A 27719-nucleotide genomic window follows, 5' to 3' on the forward strand; every position below is an offset into this window, starting at 1 on the left:
GAGGGAGGGAGGGAGGGAGGGACGGACGGACGGACGGACGGATGGACGGAGGGACGGAGGGACGGACTGACGGACTGGGAAAGTAAAGAGGAAAAGCTAGCGGTATCATTCGTGTTCCAGAACCCTATTAAGATTCTTTAGCCAAAAAAATAAAATAGAATAAACACACCACTCTTCGTTTTATTCTTTTTCCACGAGAGTCGGTCTGCCGCTGGCGTCTCCCCGCCTCCCGTATTTTCCCCGCACCTTCTCTGTTTTAATAAGGCGAGTGCGAGCGGCGAGCGCCGGGCACACTGCGAAAATGAGGCCATCATCGCGACGCGGGATATTTATTGCTGGGTACAGCGGCTGCTGAGATAACAACGCGGCGCGCCTGGAATAAGTTGAATCGGAAGAAGAACGGCCCTCTCTCCCCTCTCTCTCTCCTCTCTTTCTCTCTCTCTTTCTCTCTCTCTCTCTCTCCCCTCTCCCCTCTCCCTCTCCTCTCTTCTCTCTCTTCTCTCTCCTCTCTCTCCCCTCTCCCATCCACCTCTCGGGGCTGGAGTGGAATGGGGTTTGGTTTGAGGTGGCGGGGGCGGGGGTGGGGGCGGTCCAGCACAGCACTGGACCCACTCCATCATGGCAGACACAGGGACATGCATACGTTACCGCGCTCTCTCGCTCTCTCACTCTCTCTCACACTCACACACTCGCTAGCGCGCGTCAGAGAAGGGGGGGGGGGGCTGAAGAGCAAGGGGGTAAGAGGAAAGTGGCCCATCCGTCAAGAGAGGATGAGATGATGCTCTCCCTGGAAACATTTATCAGGAAATCTAACTCAGCTCCATGCTCCCTCCCCCCTCTCTCTCTCTCTACTTGCATTCCCGCGTGCATTCCTCTCTCTCGCTCTGGCCTCTGCGACCCCGCCCCCGCACTCTCGTATTTAATTGCGCCAAGAAGCTCCAGGCTACGACTGCAGCCTGTGTACAAAACTATATACTGCCATTTATTTTCTTTCTTTTTCTTGAACGAGCAGCCCCGGCGGCAGCGGCGTTTGCAGGGAAATAAGGAGAAGGGGGTGGTAAAAAATAAAAAAAGCTGAGGGTACTGTACGGGAGTGAAAATTAATGCCAGTTCAGATTGGTCTGTCGGCGCGCGCTGAGCTCCAACCCCCTTTCTCCTCCCCTTACCCCCTTACCCCCCACGCCAAAGGCCAAAGTTCCTCATGGCTCCCCGCTGAGTCGTGGAATTCGTGCCGTGTCCCCGCCGCGCGCTCCGCCCAGCTTCTCCCAGAGAGTCTAATCGCCGACAGTCGCGCAAGTTTCTTTACGCGTACCGCGCATTTTCGAGACTATGTAAGGTGCGCAGGCTGTGGCAGGCGAGTAAAAAGGGTTTCTGGTTTTTGGTTTTAAACAAACTCTCACAAAAACCCTTGAGCTCAATACAAACAAACAGAAGACAATGTGCGATGTCGTGGAAATTTAACAGTGTGACGAGAAAGACGGACGGCGGTATAGTCGGACAAACGGACTGTCGTTGCGGTGGACAGGGTCGTTTGTCGTCGGGTATTTGAAGCCGCGAACTACAACAGTTAGTTTGTGCAAGTTTACTTTGCCGAACTGGAGGAGCAGCGCGCGGGCCAGCCAACCGCGGGTCCGAGGAGGTGAGACCGTTGCTACGGGACACTCTGTGGGGGGTAAAGTGGGGAAGGGAAGGTGGGAGAGACAAGGGGAAAAGAGAGAGGAGAGTGGTGGTGGGGGAGGGGGGTTTCTCTCTCCTTCCCTTGGACCGCGCGCGGTCGGACCCCCTCTCTTCCCTGTGATGACGCACATTCGGGCAACCCCTTCCCTCCCCCGTGCCTTGCTGCCTCGCTCCCTCACCCGCCCTCCTCCCCCACTACCCCGGGGGTCGGCTGCCAGTCCAGTAACCCCCTTCCCCCGTGCCACGCCCCTAATCTTGCTGCTCACCTTCGCTGCCATGCGTTGGCACACGACACGCCCCCGCACAGCCGGCGCCGCGTGGCGCGTGAGGACTATAAATTGTTGTTGGGGTTTGGTCTCCCCCGGGGGTGGTGACCGTAGGGGTATGTGGGGAGGGGAGGGGGGGTCGTATGACCCAACGGGACTCTCATTCTCATCGCGTCGTCTGGGAACGCATTCGAATTGTCGGTGAATAACCCACCAGTGCTCAGTCACCCCCCCCCCCTTTCGACCTCCTCTCCCTTTCTGCTTGTATGCAAGGGGGTAACAGCTCCCAAATTTTGATGTTCATGTTCAGACTATTATATTACGCGGTTTTACGCCTGCATTGCTCGCAAAAGTTCTACCGTTTTTGAGCATATTTTGTACTGTTTGTAGCGAGGGGTGAACATCTCGTGTATTCCTCTGTCCCGGGGTCCTGTATTACTTTGTATTACCTGATATTACTTGTATTCCGTGTATATTACCTTGTATTACCTTGTATTACCATGTATTACCGTGTATTACCATGTATTACCTTGTATTACCTTGTATTACCATATATTACTTGCGCAATATTACGCAATATTACCTTGTATTACGTTGTAATACTTTATATTATTTGTATTACCAAGTATTACTTGTATTACTTGTATTACTCGTAATACCTGTAATACCCTGTAATACCCTGTAATACCCTGTAATACCTTGTAATACCTTGTAATACCTTGTAATACTTCGTAATACCTTTGTAATATATCTTGTAATTCATTGTAATACCTTGTAATACCTTATAATACTTGTAATACTTTGATATTATCTGTAATACTCGTAATTTTTGTATTACTCGTATTCCCAATATTACTTTGTAATATATTCATCTGTCCCCAGCTCAGCCGAGTTGTTCACCCCTCGGTTTGTAGTTCCATTACGTACAAGATTGCGCATTATACCGCGTAATAACGCAGAATACTACGCAAGTTGATACCCCCTCGTGGGTCTGTGTAATATGTGGTCCAGCCATTTTGTAATTTTCGGACTACCAACTACGTACGAATGACTTTTCCGTTTCCTCCCCTTTTCTTATAAAATTTATTTATAACAGTGCGGATGCCGGGGGGTAAAATGGGGATAGAACAGGTCTGTGTGGGGCTGTGGGGAGAGAACAACGGTAAACATCTGCGGCCCGCGATAAGGGTAGGGCCACATCGCCATGCGATTTAGGACGGGGGAAGGGGGTTTGCGCGCAGCGCGACACGAACCTTTTTCGCGGTCCGAATTAAATGAGACATTTTGCACTCCGGTCGTTGTACTTTAGAGTAATGATTGCGGCCGACGTCCTATTACATAGATTGCACGTTATCTCTGGTCATGTTTGCACACAATTGTAACGTGCATTTAAAATGTCTTGCTAACTCCTCCATTTTAAAACTCAGAATTCGTCTCACCTTTTCCTTTTGTTTTTATTTTTTCGCTTTAGGCCGAGAACCTGCTGATGGACACCAACATGAACATGAAGATTGCGGACTTCGGCTTCAGCAACTACTTTACGCCCGGCGAGCAGCTGGCCACGTGGTGCGGGTCGCCACCGTACGCCGCTCCCGAGGTGTTTGAAGGCAAGAAGTACGCCGGCCCGGAGATCGACATCTGGGTGAGTGCGGCAGCCGCAGCGATTGCCACACGGTGGTTGATATGAACCGCAGACACATGATGTACTTTTACCGATGGGCACTTCACTATAAATTCAAGCGTACAACGATTTTGCTGTTGTCTTTTTTTTTCTTGATTTTTTTTTCTAAATTTCTGTCATATAATTTCTGATGTTTTAGTGATTTTTCCATGATTTTTTCCTGATTTTTTCGAGAGTGTACATTGATTTTTTTTTTCTTGAGGAATGGATCCCTTGACTTTTTCCCGTACATGCACTACTACTCTTTGAAAACAATGATTAAACATTTCTTCCCCCCGTCTCTTTTGCAGAGTCTGGGCGTGGTGCTGTACGTGCTGGTGTGTGGGGCGCTGCCCTTCGACGGCTCGACGCTGCACTCGCTGCGCGACCGGGTGCTGTCCGGAAGGTTCCGCATCCCGTACTTCATGAGCGAAGGTGAGGCACGTCACCGGGGATAGGGGCGGGGTTTGTGGCACTTTTGTCAGATAAAGTAGGCGAATAATTTCCGACGCACACGCAATGTGATGGTGGGTAGCGTCTAGCGCCTGCCCTCTAGGCAACCCCTCTGCTCAGGTGTCTGAATGTGGCCTAGTAGGCGGGCGTCGACGCAGCCCGCTACGCACCGGTGTATTCTTAGGAATGGTATCCTACTTTACCTTGCAACACTGACTGCGGCTGTGGCTGGGCGGCATGGCATGGCGCCACCGCCCCACAACACTTCCGTCATCACGGGACGACGGCGGGTTCGTCGCGCGGCTTCCTCACCGACCATCACGCGTCCGTCGCGCCGCGCGCTGTCCGCATGTTTTGCCTTCTAAATTTGGAGCGTCCTCTCTGGGTCTTGGCCTCTGCAACTTTAATTTTAGCGACTCATAACCGCCCCCCCCCCCCTTCGGCTGGGCCGTCGCGCTCCGCGTCATTCGCGCGCAAAACGTTTCTTCTTTCTTTATTTTCACTCGCGTTTAGTCGGTTTATTATTGGTGCAGCGAGAGCCGGGAGCGGCGGCTATAAGGCGGTGCGTGCGTGCGAGAGAGAGAGAGAGAGAGAGAGAGAGAGAGAGAGAGAGAGAGAGAGAGAGAGAGAGAGAGAGCGCGAATGGGGTGCGACTTGAGCCGGTAATATCTGCTTCCCTTGACGTCACACCTTTGCCACCTCCCCCCCCTCCCTTCTCTTCTTCGTTGCGCGTCCTCTCGTGTCCCTTTCCGAAGTGAAGCAGCCATCAGCTCAGCGGCCCATAGCAGTAGGGGAAAGGGGGGGGGGGAGAGACAGAGAGAGAAACAGACAGAGAGAGACATGGTGCAGACGGGGCTGCAGGGGCTGCACCCTCGCGCCGGTTCGTCCTGATGGAGCCGTCACCTCCACGGCCGTCGCCCGGTCGGTCCCGCGGCGGGGTGTCGGTTGAGAGGGTAGAGGGGAGGGAGGAAAAGGGGAAGAGGGGGGGGGGGGGGCTGAAACATGCCCATCACTCGTGACATTGACGTCGGAGAGAGGACCCGCATATCTCGCCCCTTCTCCCCTCACGACACTCTTCCACTTAACCTCGCCCCTCCCCCTTCCTCCCGTCTGGCGCGGGGCTACAGTCCGTGTGCCCTCGCCCGTCCCCCCTTCCCCCTCCCTCCCGGACCCCCTTTGTTGTTTCAGTTTGATACGAGCACTGCTGCCGGCGGTGGAGAGGGGGGCGGGGCGAGCATGCCTTAACCCCCTGGCGGGGCTGGACGAGAGAGCAATGCAGTATTTCACGATCCATAATTTATCCGGCGAACGGAACGCCGGGCCGAACAGGCGCTATGCATACAGAGATGAGGAGCTTTAGTGGGTGAGGCCGCCCGCCGCCCCGCCCGCCATCGTGACGTACGCCGCGATCTGCTGTCAACCGTGCATCATAATGCGATAGCGAGCAGCGAGCTGCGTGGCTGGCGAGGCGAATCTCTGCATTTATCTTTAACTTCGACGTGACCTTTCTGTTTTATTGATTTTTTCCCCCGTCGCTCGTGTTTCACCGAAATTCCATTTACATTGTCGCAGACTGCGAATCGCTGATTCGCAAGATGCTGGTGCTGGACCCGGCGCGCCGCTACACCGTGGAGGACATCAAGGGCCACCGGTGGATGCTGGCCGAGCCGCCGCACCTGCTGCCCAACTGCGCGCCGGACCCGATGGGCCCCATGGGCCCGCTGCCCCTGCGGCCCGAGCCCAACGAGCAGATCCTGCGGCTCATGCAGAGCCTGGGCATCGACTCGGTCAAGACCCGAGACGTGAGTACATGGCGTGCCGAGGACCGCGGCCGTGAGCACGGCGTTGATCGCGCCCGGGCTAACGTGTCTGCTGATGTGTTGCAGTCCTTGATGCGGAACAGCTACGACCACCACGCGGCCATCTACTTCCTGCTGCTGGAGCGCGTCAAGGCCCACCACCAGGGCCGGTCGTTCTCCTTCCAGCAACAGCAGCAGCCGCACGAGGGGGCCGGGTCGGCGTCGCCCGCGTCCGGAGTGCCGTCGCCCATCCCCAGCCCGGCCAAGCACGCCGCTGAGCGCTCCGAGTCCCTGACGCGGCGCCGGCCGAGCACCATCGCGGAGCAGGCCATGCGCAAGCTAGGGCTCACCTACTCGCAGGTCGGCCAGACTGGACACTCTCTGTCCGCGGCCTCGTCGGGAACCTCGGACCTGGGCGGGTCCACGGTGACGGTGCACGGCGCTGGCGCGGGCCTTGGCGCCTCCGTCACGTCGACGACGAGGAGGGCGTCCGGCTCGGGCTCCGTGTCGGGGTCCGGCTCCGGGGACCAGCAGGGCGGCGCTGGCCGCTTGTCCTACACCCCGTCGCACACGCCGCAGCACACGCCGCAGCACACCCCGCACGACTTCCGCGACTACACGCCCTACCCCAACCCCAGCAACCCCTTCATGCAGGGCGTCCCGGCCGGCGCCTCGCATTCGCCCACACCGTCGCTTCAAGCCGTCGACACGTCGCCGTTCTCCGGGGGCGGCGTCTTCGGCGCGTCCGGCGCGCGCCTGCCCCTCGCCAACGCACACCACCCGCCCCCCTTCCGGGAGCAGGCCACGCAGCTCGGGCAGCAGGCCACCCTGCAGCAGCAGCCCCAGCAGCAGTACACGTCGGTCGGCCCCGGCTCCACCGAGGTCATGTCCGAGTACCTGCAGAGCGCGCGGTACGGCTCGGCGTCCATCACGCCGCAGTGCTCCACGTCCACGGACGAGGGCGTGGAGACGGATATGGAGGACACGGCGTCGTCTCACGCGCCCTCCCTCGGCTCGCATCACCACCGCCTGTCCTCGTACGCGTCCTCGTCGTCGTCCTCGGGCGTGGGCGGTGTCAGCGGCAACGGCGCGGGCACCGTCAACAAGAGCCTGAGCCAGCACCTCAGCTCCGACTCGTCGTGCTCAGAGTTCCTGTTTGAGAGCCTGGACTACCAGCTCGACCCCGAACTCGCCACCAGCCTGCCCAGCTGCACGTCCGCGGCCAGCGTGGCGAACACAACGCTGAGGAGCACCGAGCCCGCGAGCACGAGCGCCATCCATACGCCGTACTCGACCAACGGTGGCAGCTCCGTGACGAGCAGGCCGCTGTTCCGCCACAGTCCCCTGCTGCACGGCCACGGCGGCCACGGCGGCATGGGGGTCACGGGGCTGTCGTCGCGGGCCCTCACCAGGTCGCCGGTCGACTTCCGGGAGGGCCGTCGGGCGTCCGACGGGCTCGTGGCGCAGCAGGCGGCGGGCGGCGCCTCGGAGCGGGCGGTGTACGGCGCTGGTCTGGGTCTGGGGCACGGGCTGAGCCCCGCGGGGGGGCTGGGCCTGGGGCTCGGCGCGCTCACGCCCGGCCAGCACCACCTGGCCTTCAACAGCCAGCGCCTGCACGAGGCGGGCAAGGCCAAGGGGGTCATGGAGCTGCACCTCGTCCAGCAGGAGCACGCCGCGCTGCAGAACCTGTACCAGCGCGCCGTGCCGCAGGAGGAGCTGCAGCAACAGCAGCAGCAGCACTCGCAGTACCAGGACCACGCCGTGCGCACCGGCATGCAGGCGCTGCCCAAGCGCATCTCGCTGCCGGAGAACTTCAACTTCTCTTCGAGCCTCGACGGCGAGCAGCAACAGCAGCAACAGCAGCAACAGCAACAGTCCCCGGCGCAGTCTGCAGCCCCACCACTACAGCAACAACAACAGCAACAGCAGCCAGTACTCACTCAGGAGCAGTCACTCCAACTTCAACAGCTTCAGCAAATGCAACATCAGCTCCAGCAGGCACAGCAACAGCTCCAAGCGCAACAACAGCAGCTCCAGGCCCAGCTGGACAACAGCGCGCCCCTCAACGGCAACCTGGGCGGCCACGGCAACAACAACGCGTCCGGCAACTCCAGCAACTCGGGTAGCGCCTCCCCATCGCCGTCCTCGTCTCCGTGCCCGCCGGGCGGCGGCGGCGGCAGCGGCAAGCTCAACAACATGGGCATGCAGCAGCAGCTCCTCCAGCACCGCCTGCTGCAGCACAAGCGCCAGATCCTGCAGAAGCAGCAGTCGGCGGGCGCGGAGGCCGGGGCGGGGGTGGTGGGCGCCCAGGGGGTGAGCGGAAACGCGCCCAACCCGGGTCAGCTGCTCTTGAGCCGGCGGCAGATGCTGCGCCAGGCCTCCTACAAGCTGGCCCAGCAGACGCAAATCCTACCGCCACTGCCGCCCGCCCTGGCGGATGCCGCCTGCTTCCCGACCATCGCCGAGGACGTGCAGAGCCCGGAATTCCCTCAGCACCCCTGGCCCGGAGGCTGCGGTCGGCTGCTACCCAACGTGCCGCCGCTGGCGTACGGACAACACTTGCAACAGCAACAGCTCGGACTGCAGCAGCAGCAACAGCAACAACAGCAGCATCAGCAACAACAACAGCAGCAGCTTCAGCAGCAGACCCAGGACGCAGGGGAGCAGTGCTGGAACGCCTTGCCCCACACACTGGCCGCTGCATGCCACATCAGCGACTGCGGGAGCCCGTGGCAGCAGCCGCAGTCACAGCCTCTGTACTCGTGGGGCCAGCAGGTAGCCGCGGCGGCCAAGTGCCACGAGCAGTAGAGCACTCGCGAGCCCACGCTACTGCTGTTGTTGTCTTTGATGTTGTCGTTGTCGAACAAGTCGAGCAAACGTATTACGAGGCGCCGGCGGTAGGTCTAGAGCGCCCCGCATGTGATAATGTCGTATACTGTAGCTTCTATCGCTTCTTTCTTTGCGGCGATCGCACCTTTGAATTTGGTCCCACAATGAACGTCCCCCGAGGTGGTGCGTTGCACGTCAAACGCTCTCTGGGCGGGCCGCCGTCTTCACACGGCTGCTCGGCGGGCTAGCCTACCCAGCGCGCAGCAGGCGCTCATCGAGGGCAACGCCTCGTGAAACGTTCATTGTGGGGACACCTTGATTGTGTCCTCGCCCAAATTTGTGTAATATTTTTTGATATAATGAGCAAAGTATCATAAAATAAATGTATCAGCGCGCGCTTTGCTATAGATCTCATTTTGTTGTGCTTCAAGCTGAATTTAGTCAATGTTTCCGCCGCAACGCATTTACATTTTAGCACGTACATAGGCAGCACTTGTTTGAGTGAACTGTGGGCTAGGTAATGTAACTAGGACCATTTATACTTTCAATTCAATTGTGATAAAAGATTGTTGTTGTCAAGGTGCGCTTTGTGCTCGGGGATGTAGTGCGGGCGGAATGTGGTGGTTCCTTGTCTGAATGATGACTGAAAAATCTTCACTATATGCATCTCAGTATTCAATTTTTTATCGCCGATGGCCTAGAACTTAATAATAGCTGTCATCGAGCGGAAAAGTGACTGAAGTGAAGAGCAGAGAAGGTGCATAAACTGTTCAATAAGGCTGTGCATTGATTTACCACCGAATTAACGTTACTGTACGCTGTTTCCCTTTCACTTCCCTCCTCTAAAGTGTGCTGTCGCACACTGACTACCCCACCGTCTGGAATACCAAGTAATGTAGAGTTGGAAGGGGAAGTACCGCTGACGTTTGTCGTGTGAGTCCACTAAGTGGTTCGTGGATGTGACTATATTAAACTCATAACCAAAGGTTCATCTCGTCTTAAGAATTAAGTTTTAATTTTAATAACACTTTTAATATGTAGGATACACTCTCAACACACTGTTGTTGACCTTGTTTATAATTTAACTCCACATTTTTGTTCGTCCCTTTGAGTCCTAATGAGGGTATGTTTCATATGTAGGCCGATTATTGTGGTGGGCTGAAGAAGTGGAAAGACTGGAATGTACAAAATGAAATACACTTTCATTTTTAGTGAAATTGTGTGCTTTCTTTTTTTTTAAATATGTTTTTAGCACCTGTGTTGCTTTGCATGAGTAAACGATTTCGAACACGTAGATATCACGAGCTTTCTGGCACATACATATAGCTGTAATGCATACACATATTGCTATGGCGGTAGGCCTATAAGCCCAAGCCTACAGACTCGTCAGATAGGCTGCCTATCCATCAGGAGTCGCAGCCGACATTGTGCCTAAGTCTACATCAATTACAGTCCAAAACCCCTTTTTTTTCCTCGAAAAAAATAATTACAGTAACATAATTAGTCCCCAGCTCGATCCTAGATACGGGCCATACTTCTTGACACAAAGCATGCTGGTGCACACTGACTCAGTGTCGAACGCTCGTTTTCCTGGCCGACCCGACGACAATGGTGGTGATGGTGCTTGCAGGCCGGCTGGCCCGGGGCGCTCCAGTGCCTCCAGGGAGGCCTCCAGACCATGCAGCCCACCATGCAGAGCCTCCACGGCCTGCAGCCCTCCATGCAGCCGCTCAACGAGGTGCCGCTGCTGGAGATGACCGAGCAGGCCGACGCCATCTGAGAGTACGAGGGGGCGGCCGCCCCCGCTGGCCAGGGCGGCCCGCCCCCCCAGCACCCGCGCCTGCTGCCAGGCCTGCCCCTGTCCGGGGGGCCGCCGCCGCTGAGGAGGCTCCTGCCCGCCGTCCCCGGCCGGCCCGCCTCCACGTCCACGTCCTCGCCCAACCTGCACAACACGGCACGACACGAGTAGATGTTCATGCCTGCCTCGCTCGAAGCTAGAGGGTTCTCTCTCCCTCTCTCTCTCTCTCTCTCTCTCTCTCTCTCATGGCCGCGTGAGGGTGCCCACGCCATAATAACACAATAAATGCCTGATCTAGAGCTCAAAAAAATTATTCATTTCCAGACAGGAAACTGTTTTTTTCTTAGATTACATAAATTGCAGCGTTCCCAAGCATAAGTAAGGAAATGAGTATCTAAAAATGTACGCAAACAACAAGGTACATAGCTGTTATAATGGAAGCTAGGCCTAGTATCTATTACAACTTACAACTGAGCTGGCATGTGTGAATGGGCTGTGTGAAGTAAGATGTTTTGACAATAATGAGTACTGTAAATGTAATGGCTAATTGTTTCTAACATATCTCCAATCTAAGAATAAGACTTGTGTACCACTCAGTGCACAGGAGAATTAAACCCGTGTAAAATTGTTGCTCAGATGCTGATCTGCAATATTGATGGGCAAACTGACTTCCTTTGGAACAGTCAAATAATGCTTGGCAAAATTTGGGTCAGTATTGTAGCCAGTTCATTTTATTAAGCAATGTTATTATGCGGGCTCACATATCATTATATCATTGCTTGTGTAGGCAATAGACATTATTCATCACAAACTGACTGACGCAAAGTGCAGCAGCACTAGGCACACCAAAAGAATTATAAAGTCAAAGAAAAGTTACTTCCCCAGGTCTATCTAGGTTTATAACTGGCTGAACACTTGCCTCAAAAAGGGCAGTACATATTTGTGCACAGCACTTCAGATAATTTATTTGGCAGACTCAGCATATCATCAAATACTTTAACTGCACATTACCCTTACACAATGGCCATTTGTGCAAGAGCAATAATATTTATAAGGTAATATTAGGATGTCATGTCTATTACCTAGTGAACCTGACATGCTTTTGTAATTTGTTTATTTTGTAAAGAACAATCAACATTCTTCTGCTGGTCAGAAGTAATGTGTAATTCTGATACTAAATATTAAGCTTTCTTTTCAAGGGCTGTTTCAATATTATGACTTAATAAATCTCAAGAAGCAGAATCCACCATGTTTTACCTTCACCTAAGGAAGGCATATGAATTAAGGAACATATCTTTAACAGAACCAAAGAAAATAAAATGTAACTCCTTGCATTCTGTAAAATAAAACCTTTAACAAAAAGGCTGCTGTGATGAAACTTTATAGTGCCTGTAGAACTTCAAGACAATGCAATACTGACTGAATCCTGGTAACAGACACAATTCTTAGGCAGATCGTACAAGGTCTGTGCTTAATTCCATATTTGAATTCTGTGCGAATAATAAAAGTCTCCAGCTGTTTTCTAATTCAAGTAGACGAGGTAGAAAATAAGGAAGGCCCAAGATAATGAAGATGAATGTATTGTAGTTTGATTAGATTTTAACCCTGTGGTACAATAAATAATCATGATTTAAAATTGCTTTACAACAAAACTTATTTGCTGACCCCATGATAACATACCTCAATAAGTAATTCATCAAATTCTACACATATACATATACACATTGGCCCAAGCCAATACTAAATTCAAGAAAAATTCCAAAAAGGTTCTTTGTTTGGTTACATTAAGTAATTAAAAAAAGAGTTTTCCAATAATTACACACATATGAGGAATATGACAAAAGATTCAATTAAAATTTCTGTAAAAACTCCCTGATGCAAGGAAGATCACGTTTCAGCCATGCTGCATTAATTCGTATTCTCTCCACAGTTTGTTGTACAGCTCGCTCAGCCCCGCTAGTCTTGTTTTCTGCAAAGAATTTCTCTACTTCCACAGCTTTTTCTTCTGAAGCATAATGTGAGAAGGATGATGAGATGAACCCAGACAGTATGACAGGAGTGCCCTGAGAAGATAAGAGTGAGTAAATAAGATGGAAATGCTCTTCAGCAGGGTGCAGTACAGAGTACAGTACACTGAGTAAACAGAAATCAAGAGACAATGAGGAGGAATGATGTGGTACTTACATATTTCTTATGAATCTCATCCCAGTTGTTTTTCACATAGTTCCAGACAAGATCTCTTCCTTTACGAGACTGAGCAATAGCACCTAGAAGTGTTAAAGTAGTTTGCGTTCTTACTTCATCCTGAAAATACAACAAAAAGAATGGTTAGTTTCATTGATTGATTGGACCGAAGGGGGAGTGCGGTCAATAATGCCGATGCCAAGTGGTAACCCTGGTTAGTTTTATTCAGAATTTCTCTCTAAAAAGATTAGTCCATGGATGTTTCAACTCACAGTCAGGGCAAATTTGAGAACCGCGGCCTGTAGGTCGTCATCCTTAATAGCTGCCAAAGCATACAAAATTCTTTCCTTTTCTTCTTGAAGGGTTTCTTGGCGATAGAGCTAGATATAAAAATTACATAATAGTAAATTACCAAAAGAAGAAAAAGGGGGAAAAGTGACTAGACACACACAAAAACACAAAACAAAGCAAAATCAAACCTACCTCCAAAAATGTTTCATAAGTGGCAGCATCAGCACTTCTAAGGACAGTTTTATAAACGGTTCCACGAATATCAGACCACAAAGGAGTGGTGCCATTCTTATGAGCTTCAAAGCGCTTCTGTGCTTCAACACTAGTATTTTCATCCTCAAATGCATACAGTAGATCAAGAATGACATTGCGAAGCAATTTATCTTTGTGACCTATGATAATTAAAATGATATTAGTAAAAAAGGTAAGTTCAGGGTAATATGAATATGAAGATACTTTTTAGAATTTTAATTTATTTACTCACCCTCATCTGGGCGAGGATCCCAAGAAATTGTTGACCCAATGAAAGCTAGCATACGTCGGCCAAAGGCCATGAACTTTGGCTGAATATCCTCAGCATACTGCAACAACATCCTGATCTTCGTTAGCACTGAAGTCATTGAAGACCAGACAGTGCAGTTGTGCTCATTCTGCATAGCCTCAAGAAGTATAAGGGCCTGATCTGTGCTTGTTTGGCCAGATTGAACCTGAAATGATAGATAGGTTTATAGAGAGCAAAAGAAAGATTAACAATGCAAAGTTCTACAACTTAATGCCTCTACTCACCAGAGCAAAGAGATCACCAAGGAGACCTAAACGATCCAATGGTGGAAGTGACAAGTTAGAAACAGCAGGCTTGAACAATTGCAGCATTTCATTGGAATACTGTACTCTGTAGAAGCCTACACTGCCAGGATTCAGCTTCACCCAGTCATTTTCCCCAATACCACTGATGACAACTTCTGCTTCGCTCTTGTCTAAAAGCACTTCATGGACAACCTCATTGGGGGCTTTTGCTGAACAGAACTCAATAGGAACCATCCACAACTGTGAGTCTGAAAAAATAAAAAATAATTAGAAACAAGATACATAATAGGAAATTTTAGCAGAGGGTAGTTGACCAAACACACCTCCAGAACTGGCACTGCCATCTGCCCAAAACTGAGACTGCTTCAGATAAAATTTGCGAGTATTTCCAACTTGCTCACTTCGAACTGATATTACAGGGTATCCCATCTGTCTAGTCCATTTAGACATGACAGACGATATAGGCTTGTTTGAAGCTTCTTCCAGTGTGTTCCACAGGTCATCAGTTGCTGCATTACCATACTGATATTTCTTGAAATACAAATTCATGCCTTTAGCAAAATCCTGTAAAAGAAGCAAAATGTTACACATGCTATTGACATATCTATATTGCTCACTTTCGTTAAAAAAAACTTACAGCGTCTCCAATGTATCTATGCAGCATTCTAATAACAGAGGCACCTTTACTGTACGAAATATCATCAAAAATTTCATCAACTTCTAGGGGATGACCAACTGGCACCTACAAGAGATATTTTTATTTTTTTTAACAAAAGGAAAGTGTGACAGTAACATAAAATTGGATAATATAGACTTTCATTCTTAATTTTTTTCATTATAGTTTCAAACTCACTTCAATTGGATGGCTGTTTTTCAAAGCATCTAATTTCAGAGCTGGACTCCAAGTTTCAGTGACAAACTGAGTCCAGATGTCATACTCAGGGAACAGATTAGCTACACACAAGAACTCAGCAAATGTAGCATAGCCCTCGTTGAGCCAGAGATGAGTCCACCATTCCTAAAACAGATTAACAGGACAGGTAATCAATACTGTTCCTAATTGTTTTTGTTTGTTGTTTTTTCTTTATAGAATTTGCACAGCATACCATTGTGACCAGATTGCCAAACCATTGATGAGCTAACTCATGAGCCACAATTATAGCAATCCACTGCTTCCTCTGAGTGGTAGTTTTTAGGAGATCAACCAAAAGGCATGTTTCTCTGTATGTAACAAGACCCCAGTTTTCCATGGCACCTTTCAACAACAAAAAAACAAAAAGTTGAGTTTGGATTCCCAACACAGAGAAGGGAAGAGCAAAAATGAAACATACCTGCGGCAAAACTTCCAATAGCAATCAGATCCATTTTTGGAAGTGGATATGGCATTTTAAAGTATTCTTTGTAGTAAGGGAGGACTTTCACAGCAACATCAAGAGCAAACCTTCCTTGCTCTTGTTTCCCAACAGGAGTGTACACACGAACACAAATGCCATCAGGTGTTTTATCTTCAATGTAATCAAATTCCCCAACCACCACAGCAACGAGATATGTTGACATGATAGGAGTTGTTTCAAATTTAACCAACACATTTCCATCAGGAAGCACTTCTTCACTTTTCACAGGCTGGAAATTTTGAAAGAAAAGCTCTTATTATTTCTAAGAACAAAAGGGTAGCAATGATAGGTAGAGATATAATTTGTAAAAATGTACCATATTGGACAAAGCGACTCTATTTTTAGGGACAGAAAGAGTGATGTCAAAAGTTGCTTTAATGGCTGGATCATCCCAGCATGGGAAACACCGATGTGCATCGCACGCCTCAAATTGAGTGACAGCACAGTAGCGCTCCTCATTGGTATCATGGCTGGAAATAAAATAAAAAAAAATTAGTACAACAAACTATCTCATAATTGGTGCTTTTCATTTTAAGACTGGAAGCTATACAATAGTAATTAAACATTTACCTTGTGTATTTGCTACGGTAAAGACCTTTCAGATTGTCGGTAAGTTCACCATTAAATTTAAGAGTAACTTTGCACTTTCCTGCAGGTACATCTGATAGAAACACAAGGGCAATAGTTTCACAGTCGTTATCTGAGGTGTCAAGCTCAGACGCACGGATAATACTGCCATCACTGAGTTCAAGTTGTATGTCCTCGTCAATTTTCAAATCTTGGCTGTTTAAAACAATGCGCTTAGTAGGCTCCTTCACCTGGAAAATAAATGCAACTTTCGTTTAATACGGTGTGTTGGTTTGAATGACAAAATGAGTGTAGACAGACATTAGAACATCAGCTACTTCATATGAGTTGTTGACAGTTACTGATACAGTTTGACATCTCTATGAATTGAAAATAAAGACTTATAATACGATGGCATCGGTGAATTCAAGTTGGAACATATTAAGAGCGAGTATATTTCTTTGGGCCATTCATGAGTCATCACCTTATCTAATTCTGCGACGTTCTGAATACCACATCACCGGCGCGAAGAGGTTATGTTTACATTACTTGCAAAGAAAGTTGTAGCGAAAGTTTGCGAAGAACACGAACGGGAACGGGTGTAGACTTTCTGGGAAATGTGCTTACCTCCAGGCTGACGGTGACGTGTCCGTTGAACACGCACTTTTCCAAATCTGTCTTGAGAAACAAGTCATAATGCTTGGGAACCACAGAGGCTGAGAGCCGCTCGAAGGGACGGGGCATTTTCTCTGCAGTTGACAAACTCTGCCACTAAAGGGATGCAGGACTTGCACGACCGCTTTTCTCTTCTATTTTTTCAAGTTTACAAGAAAGAAAGTTGACTGGCAGACACCAATACTTGTAAAAATATTGTTGAATCCAACGAAACCCTAACCACAATTTCCAAGATGGTGTCTGTCGCTAGGTGCAGGAGCCGACGCGAAGTGAATACGAAGGACGCTCGATCCCGGTCCGAATGGGGGAATGGGGGCAATGAGGAGGAGAGGTGAGGAAGGGAGAAAGGGAGGGGAGGGGGGAAAACAAACGGGAAAAAAAGGAAATAACGCAAAAAGAGCAAAAGCTCGGCTTGGCTCGAACGAAAGGGAAGAGGAAAGAGGAGATCACCGTTTCGGCCTCGGCCCGTTAGTTGTCCCGTTATCTCTGTCCTTTGCGGGAGGACAGCCAGGTACAGCAGTGGGAGTTCATATTTCTTATTGTCCATCTAAATTGTGTTTGTTGTTGCCTTTGTGAAAATTGACAGGTGCTTTATGGGTTGATTGCAAATTTCAAACTTTATAGTGTTGACTTTATTTGGATTTTATTCAAGATGGGTAAAAGTCATAAAAGTACACTGTTCAATAACGCAGTCATAGCATAGCTATTACAAAGAGATATGTGTTGTAAAAGATTATTACAAGATTGAGAATATACAAAATCTATTAATTGAAAGTACTAATTATTGAGAAAAATGAATTACAGAAAACTTTCCAAAACTGATTTTATGTCTACTAGGTCCCGTTTTAACCATGCAGTGTTCATGCGTATATAACATAACACTTGCTGTACTGCCTTTTCAGCCCCACTCGTTTCGTTGTTTGTAAAAAATTCTTCTAGTTCTTCTACTATTTCTTGAGTTGCAAAGTTCTGAAAAGCTGTTACTAGGTAGTGAGAAAATAATGCAAAAGAGCCCTGTTGGGAATTATAAATTAAATATTAAAACCTTTTTTTTGGAACCAGAAATTTACAAAGTAAATCAAATGTTTGAATAATATTTTACTCACATATTTGGAGTACAGCTTGTTCCAATTTTCTTTAGAGAACTCCCACATTACTTCTCTTCCTCTTTTAATATGTGTCATCACTCCAAATACTCTTAAAAGTATTTGTGGGTTTACTTCATCCTTACAAATACAAAGATTATTAAATGACAAAAGTCAATTTTACTATACAAGTGAGCATGCGCTATTTACTTACAGAGAATAGGAACTTCATGACCTCTCTCAAGAGTTCAGTATCATCAATTGTTGCAAGTGAAATAGCAATGCGGTCTTTCTCCTCTTGACTTGTTGCTTCATGGTACATCTACAGTAAAAATATATATAATAAATTTTTAAAAGAATTTTGTTTGATTGTTGTTATGTTTACAGGACGCCCCTAGCAGTTGACAATAATTTTACAATTTACCTTTAGGAATGTCTCATAGGTTGCAGTGTCGGCTTTGGCAAGAACTCCACAGTAGACACTGCTTTGAATATCATGGTGCAAACGAATTGAACCGGTCACATGAGAATTAAAACGTTTTTTTGACTCTTCATATGTAGCTTGGTCATCAAAAGCATTCAGTTGGTCTAGAATAAGGCAGCGTAATACCCTGTCTTCATATTCTGTAAAAATTATAAGTTAATAATTGAAGTAACAATATTGGACTGAAAATTATTTAGAGGATTTTCCAACATTTACTTTCATCTGCTGCTGGATTCCACAATCTAATTGACTGACTAATAGGCTGCAGCAACCTTTTTCCAAAGTCCATGAAAAGGGGGTAGACATCATCTGAATGCTGTAAGAGCACCCGCAATCTCACAAGAATGTTGCACATTTCTACCCATACACAACAGCTGGTTTCATTCTTCATAGCATGAAGGAGCCGAAGGACTTGACCAGTGCTACATAGACCTGCTTTTGCCTGGAAATTATTTAAAGCGATCATTTGACCAAACATTCCACGTAATAATGTATTCCAGTCACTAATTCATAATGTTTTACTTTACCAGTGAAAAATAATCATCTAAAAGTGTTAAGCGGTCAATTGCTGGAATTGAGAGATCAGCAACTCCTGGTTTAAGCATTTCTAGCATTTCTGAAGAATAGTTGACACGGTAGAAGCCAAAAACCCCAGGATTAAGCATCACCCAATCTGTGGGTTTCACATGTTCCAGCAAAACAATGGCTTCTTTGGAACGCAACATGTACTCATGTATAACATGCTGCGGATCAGCAGCTGCACTAAATTGAATTGGAATGGGCCATAGCCTGTCATCAGAATCAGGGCCTAGTCCAATTCCTTTGAAGGGGGCTTGCTCCAAGTAAAGCTTATGTGTATCTCCCTCTATTTCACATTTTACTGATACAACAGGGTATCCACTTTGTCTTGTCCAGGTACGCATTATCTCAAGAACTGGTTTATTTGACACTTCTTCAAGGCATTCCCATAAGTCATCAGTGGTAGCGTTGCCGTACTCAAAGTTATGAAGGTAAAGGCTCATGCCTTTAGTAAAGTTCTGGAAAGGGATTTACACATTCTCATAAATAGAAGATATTAGTTTTGCAGTCATTTAACAGGAAGGAGGCACACTTACAGCATCTCCTATGTATCTATGGAGCATTCTAATTACAGAGGCTGCTTTGCTACAAGAAATATCATCAAAAACATCCTGCACTTCAATTGGATGCCCAATAGTCACCTAAAAAGACAATAATATGCACTGTAAATGTACTGTTCACAAAGTGTGCTGAGGTGCCTAAAGTAAAATTCATTTTGAATTGGGGAGGGAACATTCATTATCATCATCCAACTCTAGATAGGAAAATATAGAAGGAAGTTTACTAAGAAAGTACCTCAAGAGGAATTACACTCCTCACACCATCCATTGTGCGGGCATGGCAATAAGTATCACTTATAAATTGTGTCCATAAGTCAAATTCTGGATACAAATGGGCAGTACAAAGGTATTGAAGGAATGCTGCATATCCCTCCTTCAACCAAAAGTGGGTCCACCATTCCTGGAAAAAAAAAATATAAAAAATTAGTCATGATAAGATGGGAGCTCACAAAGTTAATTTTAACCAATAAAAAACTCACCATGGTAGTCAAGCCTCCAATCCATTGATAAACAAGACCATGCGCTACTAATAAAGCCACAGTCCGCTTTGGAGGTTTTAATTTATCACCACGAAGCAGACCGAGGTCTCTGTAAATGATGCAACCCCAATTTCCCACTGTACCTGGGGAAAAATTTTCGATTGCAACGAAATCTAATTTTGGAAGAGGATAGGGCAGCTCAAAATGTTCTTTATAAAATGGGAGAACTCTAACAGCAGCTTCCAAAGCAAATCTTCCTTGTTCTTTTTTTCCTAGTGGTGTATACACTCGTATAGGTATGCCATCCACAGTTTCTTCAATAAAGTCCAATTCAGCAACAACAATTGCAACCAGATGTGCTGACATTATAGGAGTTGTCTCAAAGCGTACAGCCTTTGTACTATCGGTCATCTCCTCTTCATGTGAAACAGGCTATAAAGGGAGAAATGGACAAACCTGCTTAAAATTCTATAAGCTAATTACACTCAGTGCAAACAATTTGCTAGGGGTTTCAAACCTAGCATCACTGGAATTCTGAAAATATTTGAGGAAATTACATTTAATCAGGAGGGAAAATTACCATATTAGATAAAGCAACTCTGTTTGTAGGAATGCGGAGAGTTATATCAAATGTTGCTTTGATAGCCGGCTCGTCCCAACATGGAAAACAGCGGTGTGCTTGACCAGCATCAAATTTGGATATTGCACAAAATCGCTCTTCTTCAGTGTCATGACTTTGGAAACATAAAAACATTAAAGTTTAAATTATTATTTTCCCTTTAACTCTGAAAATGTGGCAAGTTCTAAATATTGGCGTTACCTTTTGTATTTGCATCGATAAAAACCCCTCATACAGTCATCGAGGTATCCCTTAAAGTTGATTGACAGCTTACATCGGCCAGCAGGAACTTCAGATGCAAAATATATTGCTACAGTCTCACATTTCACAGCAAAAATTACTTTGCTTGGTAAGAATAATGTTCCATCATCATGATGAAGTTCTATGTGTCTAACTTCAAGATCCACACAATTCAAAACAATGCGTGTGGTAGGATGCTTCACCTAGAGAACATCAAACCAAATCAAACTCAAAACATTCAAATAGATCAATACTTTTAAATTAATATTTATTAGATTAATTACATTAATAAAACAAAAGCAAGCCGTTGTGACATATCAGAAAACACACACACACACACACACACACACATACACTCACACACACAAGCACGGAGGGAAGGCAAGTTAACAACAACAACAACAACAACAAAATCATACATAATGTCACGTCTTGCAGACGACACGGCGTCCAGGGGTGGAACAGGGTGCACTCAAGCTGCCTTATTTATAATGAGTATTACTTGATAGTTCAAACAATTAGTCAGCTTTATTTTAATTCACAATAAAATTCTTTTAATATTACAAAACAATGTGAGAACAAAGACTTGAAGTGCAAGCAGGTTATGCAGTTTCCTAGGGCTGCATACCATATCCGGGTGCTTGCGGAAATGAACTCCAATACGTGTGCTCTCTACTCGAGCCCAAATCGACAAACTTACCTCCAGATCGACATTCACCGTCCCGTCGAAGACACAATTTTCTAAGTCTGGCGTGAGAACAATGGTATAGTGCGACGGCACCACCGAACTGGGCAGCCTCTCAAATTTGTACGGCAGGGTTGTGGGTATCCGTGGCATCCTCACTGATTGGTGGCTACTATCGCTTGACTCTGGCCAGTGTTGGCACCCAGCCGTGAGGGCTAGAGGCGGCTAAAAAGGTATTCGACGCAAGTTTCGCTTGGGGGAAAAGGGGCCCCTCAGCTGTCGGAGCTGAGTTTGCTGTCCTCTCTCGCCCGCCACCCTCCCCCTGCTCCACCCCAGTTGGGTCTGCCTAGGGGTGGGTCTCGGGGGGTGGCGAGCGGAGGGAGAGGGGAGGAGAGCGGGCGCCCTGGTCCAGAGTGTCGGAGCGCACGGTGCGCACGCAGGCAGGCCGGCGCCGTGCTGGCGCAGGGCGCAGCGCAGGGCAGCCCACCCCGGCCACCCCGCGAGCCTCCGCCCACCGCGCTCGCGGCGCCGAGCGCGGCCAGCGCTGCAGGGCCACGCCGCACCGGACGCCCCCCCCCCCCCTCCACCACCCCGCTGCGCCAATGAGGAGGCTGAATCTGCTCGACAGAGGAGAGCGGCGCTAACGCGGGGCACCTTGGTGCACGGCGGCGGCGTGCCCACCCGGGCGGGTGGCGAAGGTGAGGATAGAAAATACTTTCATTCGGTGGACGCTGGACACTCAAGAGAGGTCACTCTGTCCGCAGGGGAATCGAGGCAGAGGAGGAGGAGGAGGTGCGGAGCGTGTCAATCAGAGAGGGAGGGAGGAGGGGGAGGGGTGTCGCAAGGGAATGGAGTCCTGCCCCGGAGCCCAGTGTGTCGAATCCTCTCCTCGGCGTGCGGCCGGCGGCGTGCTTTAAATTGTCGGGTCCGGCCGAAGGCGGCTGCAGTTGTCCGTTGCAGCGGGACACCGGTGCAGCAGTGCGAGTGCAGCAGGACAGACTATGGACATCGCGAGGGTGCTGGTGCTGCTGTTGCTGGCGGGCGCTTCGCTGGCGCAGGGCCCCGTCATCATCGAGCCCGTCATCGTGTCCGACCTGCCCGCCTCATCGGGCTCGGCCTCCGCGGACCTGCACTTTGACCCGGCCCTGGACCACGCCGCAGTGAGTAGCTTCGGGTACAGTCGCGATCGGCTCGCTTTGGCGGCAAAACGGCCAAGAAAGCTTTTACTTCTTCTTGACCAAGGATAACGTGACTGTCGGTCGTATATACTAGGGACCACCCAGAAAGTTCATCCGTCATTTGTCGTTCAGAAATTGCAAAGATCAGACTACGCAAGCTCTCATGGCGCCTGATGGGTAGGCAACACATTGTCTACGATGCATGTGCGTACTGCGGGATAGCCTATCCCGAGTCTCGCAGGCGCCAAGCATCCACAATTTCCGGAACGAATATGAGAAAAACAGACGCACTTTCTGGACGATCCCTGGACCTTACTAGAACCCGAGACCGAGCATGGTGCTTCTGTTGCAGTCCCGCCCCGAGTACGCGTTTGCTTACGGCGTCAAGGACCCGCAGTCCGGCAATGCGCAGAGCCACAAGGAGCAGCGCGACGGCGACAACGTGCGCGGCGAGTACAAGGTTCTGGAGGCCGACGGGTCCGTGAGGACCGTCACCTACACGGTCGATCCCAAAAACGGCTTCCAGGTATGATACAAACTCTGCTTAATCATGTTCTTTTATTTACATTTTGAAGAATGTGTACCGCGTAATTTGGGGTACCCTCAGGGAAATTGGAATTACAGCGACTGCGTTTCAATGTCCTCCAGGCCAATGTTCACCAGTCGGACCCGAGCCTATCGGCGGCCTTCAAGTCCGAGGCCAAGCAGTCAAGCAAGCTGTCCGTGCCGGACGCCTCCTCGGTGGACATTCCGGTGGGGTCCGAACCCTCCGAGTACTTTTCCGGCTCCAGCTACCACACGGACTTTGATCCTTAACCGCTCAACTCTCGCATCGCACAGCCCAGAACCAGAGCGGCCGCGAAGTTTCATGTTATTCTAGTCATTAGACGTGTTATGCATATTTAAAACCATGTTAACTAGTTCGTAAGGCGCAATGGATTGTTTGTTTGTTATTACTGTTGTTGTTCAAATATTTGTTTTTGTTGCAAAATATATTAAAAATGTACTGATTGTAGATTTTTTTATTGAAAAAGAATAGCCTATTCCGTTTACCCGGAGACCGCACGGACGAGTCCCTTCAGGCCACCGCTGGACTGGGTGGTGGAGGGGGTGTCCTTGCCGTCGAGGAGGCCCGCCTCCTTCAGTTCGTTGAGCTGCTGGCCATCGTCCGAGTTCTCTGGAACTGTTCCACAAAACAAAAGTATGAGGACCGAAAAGGACCGGGCAGCAGTTTTCGAACGGGGGCCCAAACATCAACGAAGCACGCAAATTACCGCAGTAAGGCTTGTCGGGCGCGGTGCCCACCGCGAAGGTGCCCCTGGTGGGGTAGCTGGGCGTGTCCAGGCCGATAGGGGTGCACTCGCCGGGCTTGCACTTCCCGCTGGTGGTGATGATGCTCAGGCGGCCGATGGAGCCCAGGCTGCGGAGAAGAGAGAACGAGGAAGTCAGTACAGGACTGGGTCTGGAGCGCCCGACGGGCAGGCAGCCCATCGCACCGCGCAGCGTACTCACTTCAAAAGCTGCTGCGCAAGGTTGATCTTGTGTCCCCACATGCGGCACGGGCTCTTGATGGCCTCAGTCACGTAGAGGTAGGAGCGACCGTGCGAGCATGACACCAGGTTACCGATCACTACAGCGCGAGGGAGAAAAAGAAATCACAAAGTTTAGCTCTGCGCAAGGGAACCATTTTCTTCGAGAACAATCGCAACATTATCAGCAATCAAAACCACTGCGGATTGCGGACGGCATCCTTATCCTTCATATCAGTCTATTAAATTTTATTGTGGAATTACCGTTGATGGGGATCTTGGCCAGGTCGCCGATACTCTTGAGCGTGTCCAGCTTTGGCGTCTCGCAGCCGGGCTGGTCCGCGCCCCCGTTCATGTAGAAGTCAACGTGCCCTGTAAGGTATTCACACTATCAGTGACGGCCAGTTAGGCGGGCCCGGCAGGGTCCCCTCTATAGGCACACCGCTTAAGAAAAACAGCAGCACACACATTAAAAATAAAACAAAACAACAACTTACCAACAGGTCTCATCATGCCAAATCCGATGAAAGGAATAGTGGGCTTGGCGTTCGAGTGAATCACGTCGACGAAGTCTGCGTCCGATGGGTCAATCCTTACTCGTTTGTCGAGGTTCTCGAACGCGGGCTGGGCAGGGTCCATGGCTGTGCAAATAGACCAAGAAAGGAATTATTAACTTTCGGCTACCACCAGACCACAGTGGAGCAGTACAGATACTGCACTGCCGGCTGGCTGGACTCACCCGTGATGCGGCCGACGTTGGTGATGTTCTTGGCGGCATACGACGAGATCTGCGCACCCAGACTGTGGCCAAAGAAGTGGAAGTGCTTGGGGTTGGCGGCGTGCTCGTCCACCAGGTGACGGCCGACACGGCCGACCTCGGCGCCCACGATGCGGGTGTTGGCGGCGACCTGCAGGTAAGTGCCGTCGCTGGCGCCGTTGCCCCAGTCCACCAGGAACACGTTGCCGTCAACCTGAGAGGAAAACCATGTATGCCCCGTTCGAATCACGAAAGGTACTTGCACGTCTAGCGCAGGGGACAAACCTTCTTGAGGATGGCGTCCTTGAGGTCGCTGAGCCAGGTGGCGTTGCCGTCGCTGGAGAAGCCGTGGATGACGAAGAAGGTCGGGCGGCTGCCCTGGAAGTCGCTGCCGTCCAGAACGACCTCGGGGAAGGTGGTGACGTTGTAGCGACCCGCCTGGTTCCTGCGCAGATGCACACACACCAAGGGCCGCGTGAAAAGGGGGGAGCTGGCTTGGTTTTCCGAACCTCACCTTACCAACCACGCTCACCTCGTGTACAGATACAGCTTGACGTCAATCTTTTCGGGTGAGGAGGGCGCGGGCAGGGGACGGAGGGGCGAGATCCAGGGCGACTTGAGGGAGAAGCAGCCCAGGATGTCGTAGCAGACCTCCTCGTCCGTGGAGCGCGTCGCGACGAAGCGACCCGCGCTGCCCGCGGCCTTCGAGATTGTCCCGGCGGCCTTCCCCAGCACGGACTTCCCCACGCCCAGGATGCCCTTCTTGGTCGTCGTGGTGTCCGCGGCGGTGGTCGCCGACGCGGTGCTGGAACTCACGGCGTCGTCACCTGTGAGGAGAGAAGGGGAGGGGTGTTAACCGGTGTTCGACGCCGAGCTCGGGCTGGACCTGGTCGGGGGCGGCAGCGCACGCGCACGCGACTTACTGGCCGGGGCTGAGGCCGCCAGTCCGAGCAGCAGCGCCGCCACGGCCGCGCACACCAGCAGGCCGGTCCTCGTCGTGGACCTCATGTTGTCGATCGGTCACTTTGTGCGTCGCGCGATAGTCGTGGTCGTGCACCACGCTCTGTCGAACACCCGCTTGGAACTGATCGGCCACCGGCAGCCAGTGCTGCATGTGTGGCTCGCTGGCCCCCGCGGCGACCTGGCGCGCCCCTCCCCCCCTCCATCGTGTACCTCGCGATCGCTCCAGCTCCCCTCCTTCTTCTCTGTAGTTCCGCCTCTTATCATAACACGCGCTCTCAAACGATGTTATTTCATTAGACCCCCCACCCGTTGCCTACCGAAAAAGGTCGTTGCCCGCGGCTAATCGCCAGCTAGACTATCGATGACGCGATCTGGCGCGTTCTCGGCAACAACACAATAATTTTGGCAAGCTTTCGCGCGGCGGGCATCGGTTTGCTCTGTTTTCGTATCGACGCCGAATGGAAAGATAGGCGCCGCAAGACGGGGGAAGCGCCGGCGACGGGGCGGCATGAGGCTAGTTCACCTTGAGCGCGTCGCTGTTGATGCTGATCCGGAGCAGCCTCACAACGGGGTCAATCTGCCGGATGTCACCTATTGAGGATGACACTCCATCGCCGCCGCGCAGCGATTTGGCTTTGACAAGAAAACACACTCGTTCGTATTCAGGCGCTGTGCTTGGTCGCGCTTGGCTGAGCGGCCGCAGTAGACAGCTAGCTAGCCTGCAAGTAGGCGAAAAACTTCCACATTACACCAGGCGACTGCTTCGCTCCACCTGCTTGGCTGCACCGCATGCGCGCGGGCCGGTTGCTTACACCCAGAAAAATTAAAAGTCGTAGGAACAATCTCATGGTTCTTTCAGGTATAACCATAAAATATGGCTGAGACAACGATGCGCCAGTGGTGAAAAACGCATTCTTGGTTGATGTACACCTGTGCTGTTGTTGCTTCAACCATAGTTTATGGTAGACATGTGCGCCGACTGGACTTTTGTCGGCGGCGGCGTGAGGCCAAATTTTGGTCAACGGCGGCGGCGCCGCCGGCGTTAACGCCGATGTGGTAGTCGGCGGCGGCGGCGTCACCGGCGTGAACCCAAATAAATTGCACATTTTAACGATTTTGGGGGGCGAATTTGCCTTCTCATAAAAAATCCTTACGACTTTTTGTTCACCAGAATCTTACGCCACTTATTCTTTGCAAAATTCGATTAAAATCGTTTTACTGTTTTAAAATTTTGAGCTGCTAAGCAGGTTGCCTACCCACCCGGCGTCCCCAAGTTAGGTTCGAGATACGAAATGACCCTTTACACCAGCCACGCCGACGCCGCCGCCGATGAAATTGTCGGCGGCGGCGCGGCGGCGCGCCGAAAAACTTTAGCCAGCGGCGGCGGCGCACTGAAATTCGGCGGCGGCGGCGCAACGGCGGCGCGGCGCACATGTCTAGTTTATGGTTGTCCCTGCAGTAACCATACGCTCGTTTCAACAACTCTTCATTTTTCTGGGTGTACTCCCTTCGGGCCGCGAAAGGCGCTAGACGACAGGCATGAGCTCAACCCCAGGAACCTGCGCGCGGTCGAGTATCAATACATCAATACGAACGCGGGCCGGGCGGGGCGAATCCACCCGGTACATTGCTTTTCCGAGCAGGACTGGAAAGATAGGTTCCGCCAGAACTCGCGCTGGCAAGGCGCGGCTCTGGGAAACTTCCAGCCGTGAGCGGACGCCAGTTATTAACATCTAAATGACCAGCTCCGGCGCCGCGCCGCACGCAAGGTACGCCTTAAGGTAGGGTCTGTCTAGTTTATTTTTGCCCATGCCCATACCTTATATATCGCGGACATTATTTGAGGAAACTTTTCGAAACGCACGCGCCGATCAGATCCCACCGACCTCTGCACGCAAGTCACAATCGGTTGGAGTATGTTACCGCGAATTACCAATGCCAGAGACCCATAGCATTATAGCCACGCCAGAGTGGAGAACACAGAAGACGCAGTTGCTATGCTAGGCTACATCATGATCGCGCCAGTGACACGTTGCGGTAGGCCGACCCGCAAAGCAGCTGTGTTGTGCCGGTGGCCCACCCTGCGCGCCCCAGGGGCTCGGGCAGGGGAAGCGCTCTCAAGCCTCAGGGCCTCGAGAAAGGTTCATTGTGTGGGGCACGG

At 50.2% G+C, this 27719-nt stretch overlaps 5 protein-coding genes across 6 annotated transcripts in view; 2 read left to right on the top strand and 3 right to left on the bottom strand.

Moving 5' to 3' along the window:
- LOC113205248 (serine/threonine-protein kinase par-1-like) overlaps window positions 1-12118 on the top strand; it is a 67196-nt gene extending 55078 nt beyond the window's left edge. The window contains exons 6-10 of the mRNA XM_026420785.2: window positions 3415-3585; window positions 3915-4038; window positions 5629-5858; window positions 5943-8630; window positions 10315-12118. Coding sequence (XP_026276570.2) covers window positions 3415-3585; window positions 3915-4038; window positions 5629-5858; window positions 5943-8630; window positions 10315-10464 — 3363 coding nt within the window. The 3' untranslated portion in view covers window positions 10465-12118. The remainder of the gene's footprint in view (window positions 1-3414; window positions 3586-3914; window positions 4039-5628; window positions 5859-5942; window positions 8631-10314) is intronic.
- On the bottom strand, window positions 12047-16692 carry LOC113205250 (puromycin-sensitive aminopeptidase). The gene is made up of 14 exons (XM_026420789.2): window positions 16353-16692; window positions 15729-15976; window positions 15475-15628; window positions 15096-15387; window positions 14871-15019; window positions 14618-14782; window positions 14402-14506; window positions 14088-14328; window positions 13744-14012; window positions 13442-13664; window positions 13150-13349; window positions 12939-13046; window positions 12667-12786; window positions 12047-12545 (listed from the first exon to the last, which is right to left on the bottom strand). The coding sequence occupies exons 1-14, from the start codon at window positions 16467-16469 to the stop codon at window positions 12333-12335; spliced, it is 2604 nt and encodes an 867-aa protein (XP_026276574.1). The 5' UTR covers window positions 16470-16692; the 3' UTR covers window positions 12047-12332.
- A 215-nt stretch (window positions 16693-16907) lies between these two features.
- On the bottom strand, window positions 16908-21549 carry LOC113205249 (puromycin-sensitive aminopeptidase-like). Of its 2 annotated transcripts, none has more exons than XM_026420787.2 (12): window positions 21147-21549; window positions 20408-20649; window positions 20168-20321; window positions 19588-20019; window positions 19344-19508; window positions 19085-19189; window positions 18497-19006; window positions 18186-18411; window positions 17910-18109; window positions 17700-17807; window positions 17507-17626; window positions 16908-17414 (listed from the first exon to the last, which is right to left on the bottom strand). In XM_026420787.2, exons 1-12 carry the CDS (start codon window positions 21282-21284, stop codon window positions 17199-17201), a joined length of 2616 nt encoding a protein of 871 aa, XP_026276572.1. In that variant the 5' UTR covers window positions 21285-21549; the 3' UTR covers window positions 16908-17198. The 2 variants fall into 2 exon arrangements, with proteins under 2 accessions (XP_026276572.1, XP_052123420.1); XM_052267460.1 differs by lacking the exon at window positions 21147-21549 and adding an exon at window positions 20866-21117.
- A 519-nt stretch (window positions 21550-22068) lies between these two features.
- LOC113205245 (cuticle protein 19-like) lies at window positions 22069-23321 on the top strand. Its single transcript, XM_026420782.2, has 3 exons — window positions 22069-22291; window positions 22662-22835; window positions 22958-23321. The coding sequence occupies exons 1-3, from the start codon at window positions 22133-22135 to the stop codon at window positions 23123-23125; spliced, it is 501 nt and encodes a 166-aa protein (XP_026276567.1). The 5' UTR covers window positions 22069-22132; the 3' UTR covers window positions 23126-23321.
- LOC113205244 (inactive pancreatic lipase-related protein 1-like) lies at window positions 23314-25713 on the bottom strand. The gene is made up of 9 exons (XM_026420781.2): window positions 25519-25713; window positions 25128-25422; window positions 24881-25040; window positions 24578-24809; window positions 24336-24479; window positions 24103-24210; window positions 23822-23939; window positions 23584-23729; window positions 23314-23492 (listed from the first exon to the last, which is right to left on the bottom strand). Exons 1-9 carry the CDS (start codon window positions 25601-25603, stop codon window positions 23359-23361), a joined length of 1422 nt encoding a protein of 473 aa, XP_026276566.1. The 5' UTR covers window positions 25604-25713; the 3' UTR covers window positions 23314-23358.
- Between the last annotated feature and the right edge of the window lie 2006 nt (window positions 25714-27719).

Source organism: Frankliniella occidentalis, unplaced genomic scaffold (genome assembly GCF_000697945.3).
Source record: "Frankliniella occidentalis isolate FOCC.00 unplaced genomic scaffold, Focc_3.1 Scaffold52, whole genome shotgun sequence".
NCBI lineage: Eukaryota > Metazoa > Arthropoda > Insecta > Thysanoptera > Thripidae > Frankliniella > Frankliniella occidentalis.

Coding starts and splice junctions, on each gene's coding strand:
- LOC113205250 (XM_026420789.2), bottom strand. CDS start 16,469: ATGCCCCGTCCCTTCGAGCGGCTCTCAGCCTCTGTGGTTCCCAAGCAT. Junction 14,783..14,870: donor TTGGCAATCTGGTCACAATG/GTATGCTGTGCA, acceptor AATCTGTTTTAG/GAATGGTGGACTCATCTCTG. Junction 14,013..14,087: donor TGGCAGTGCCAGTTCTGGAG/GTGTGTTTGGTC, acceptor TTATTTTTTCAG/ACTCACAGTTGTGGATGGTT.
- LOC113205249 (XM_026420787.2), bottom strand. CDS start 21,284: ATGCCACGGATACCCACAACCCTGCCGTACAAATTTGAGAGGCTGCCC. Junction 19,007..19,084: donor ATAGATACATAGGAGATGCT/GTAAGTGTGCCT, acceptor ATCCCTTTCCAG/AACTTTACTAAAGGCATGAG. Junction 17,415..17,506: donor ACAAGCTGTACTCCAAATAT/GTGAGTAAAATA, acceptor AATTCCCAACAG/GGCTCTTTTGCATTATTTTC.
- LOC113205245 (XM_026420782.2), top strand. CDS start 22,133: ATGGACATCGCGAGGGTGCTGGTGCTGCTGTTGCTGGCGGGCGCTTCG. Junction 22,292..22,661: donor CGGCCCTGGACCACGCCGCA/GTGAGTAGCTTC, acceptor CTTCTGTTGCAG/TCCCGCCCCGAGTACGCGTT. Junction 22,836..22,957: donor ATCCCAAAAACGGCTTCCAG/GTATGATACAAA, acceptor AATGTCCTCCAG/GCCAATGTTCACCAGTCGGA.
- LOC113205244 (XM_026420781.2), bottom strand. CDS start 25,603: ATGAGGTCCACGACGAGGACCGGCCTGCTGGTGTGCGCGGCCGTGGCG. Junction 25,423..25,518: donor GGCGGCCTCAGCCCCGGCCA/GTAAGTCGCGTG, acceptor CTCTCCTCACAG/GTGACGACGCCGTGAGTTCC. Junction 23,730..23,821: donor CTTGCGCAGCAGCTTTTGAA/GTGAGTACGCTG, acceptor TCTTCTCCGCAG/CCTGGGCTCCATCGGCCGCC.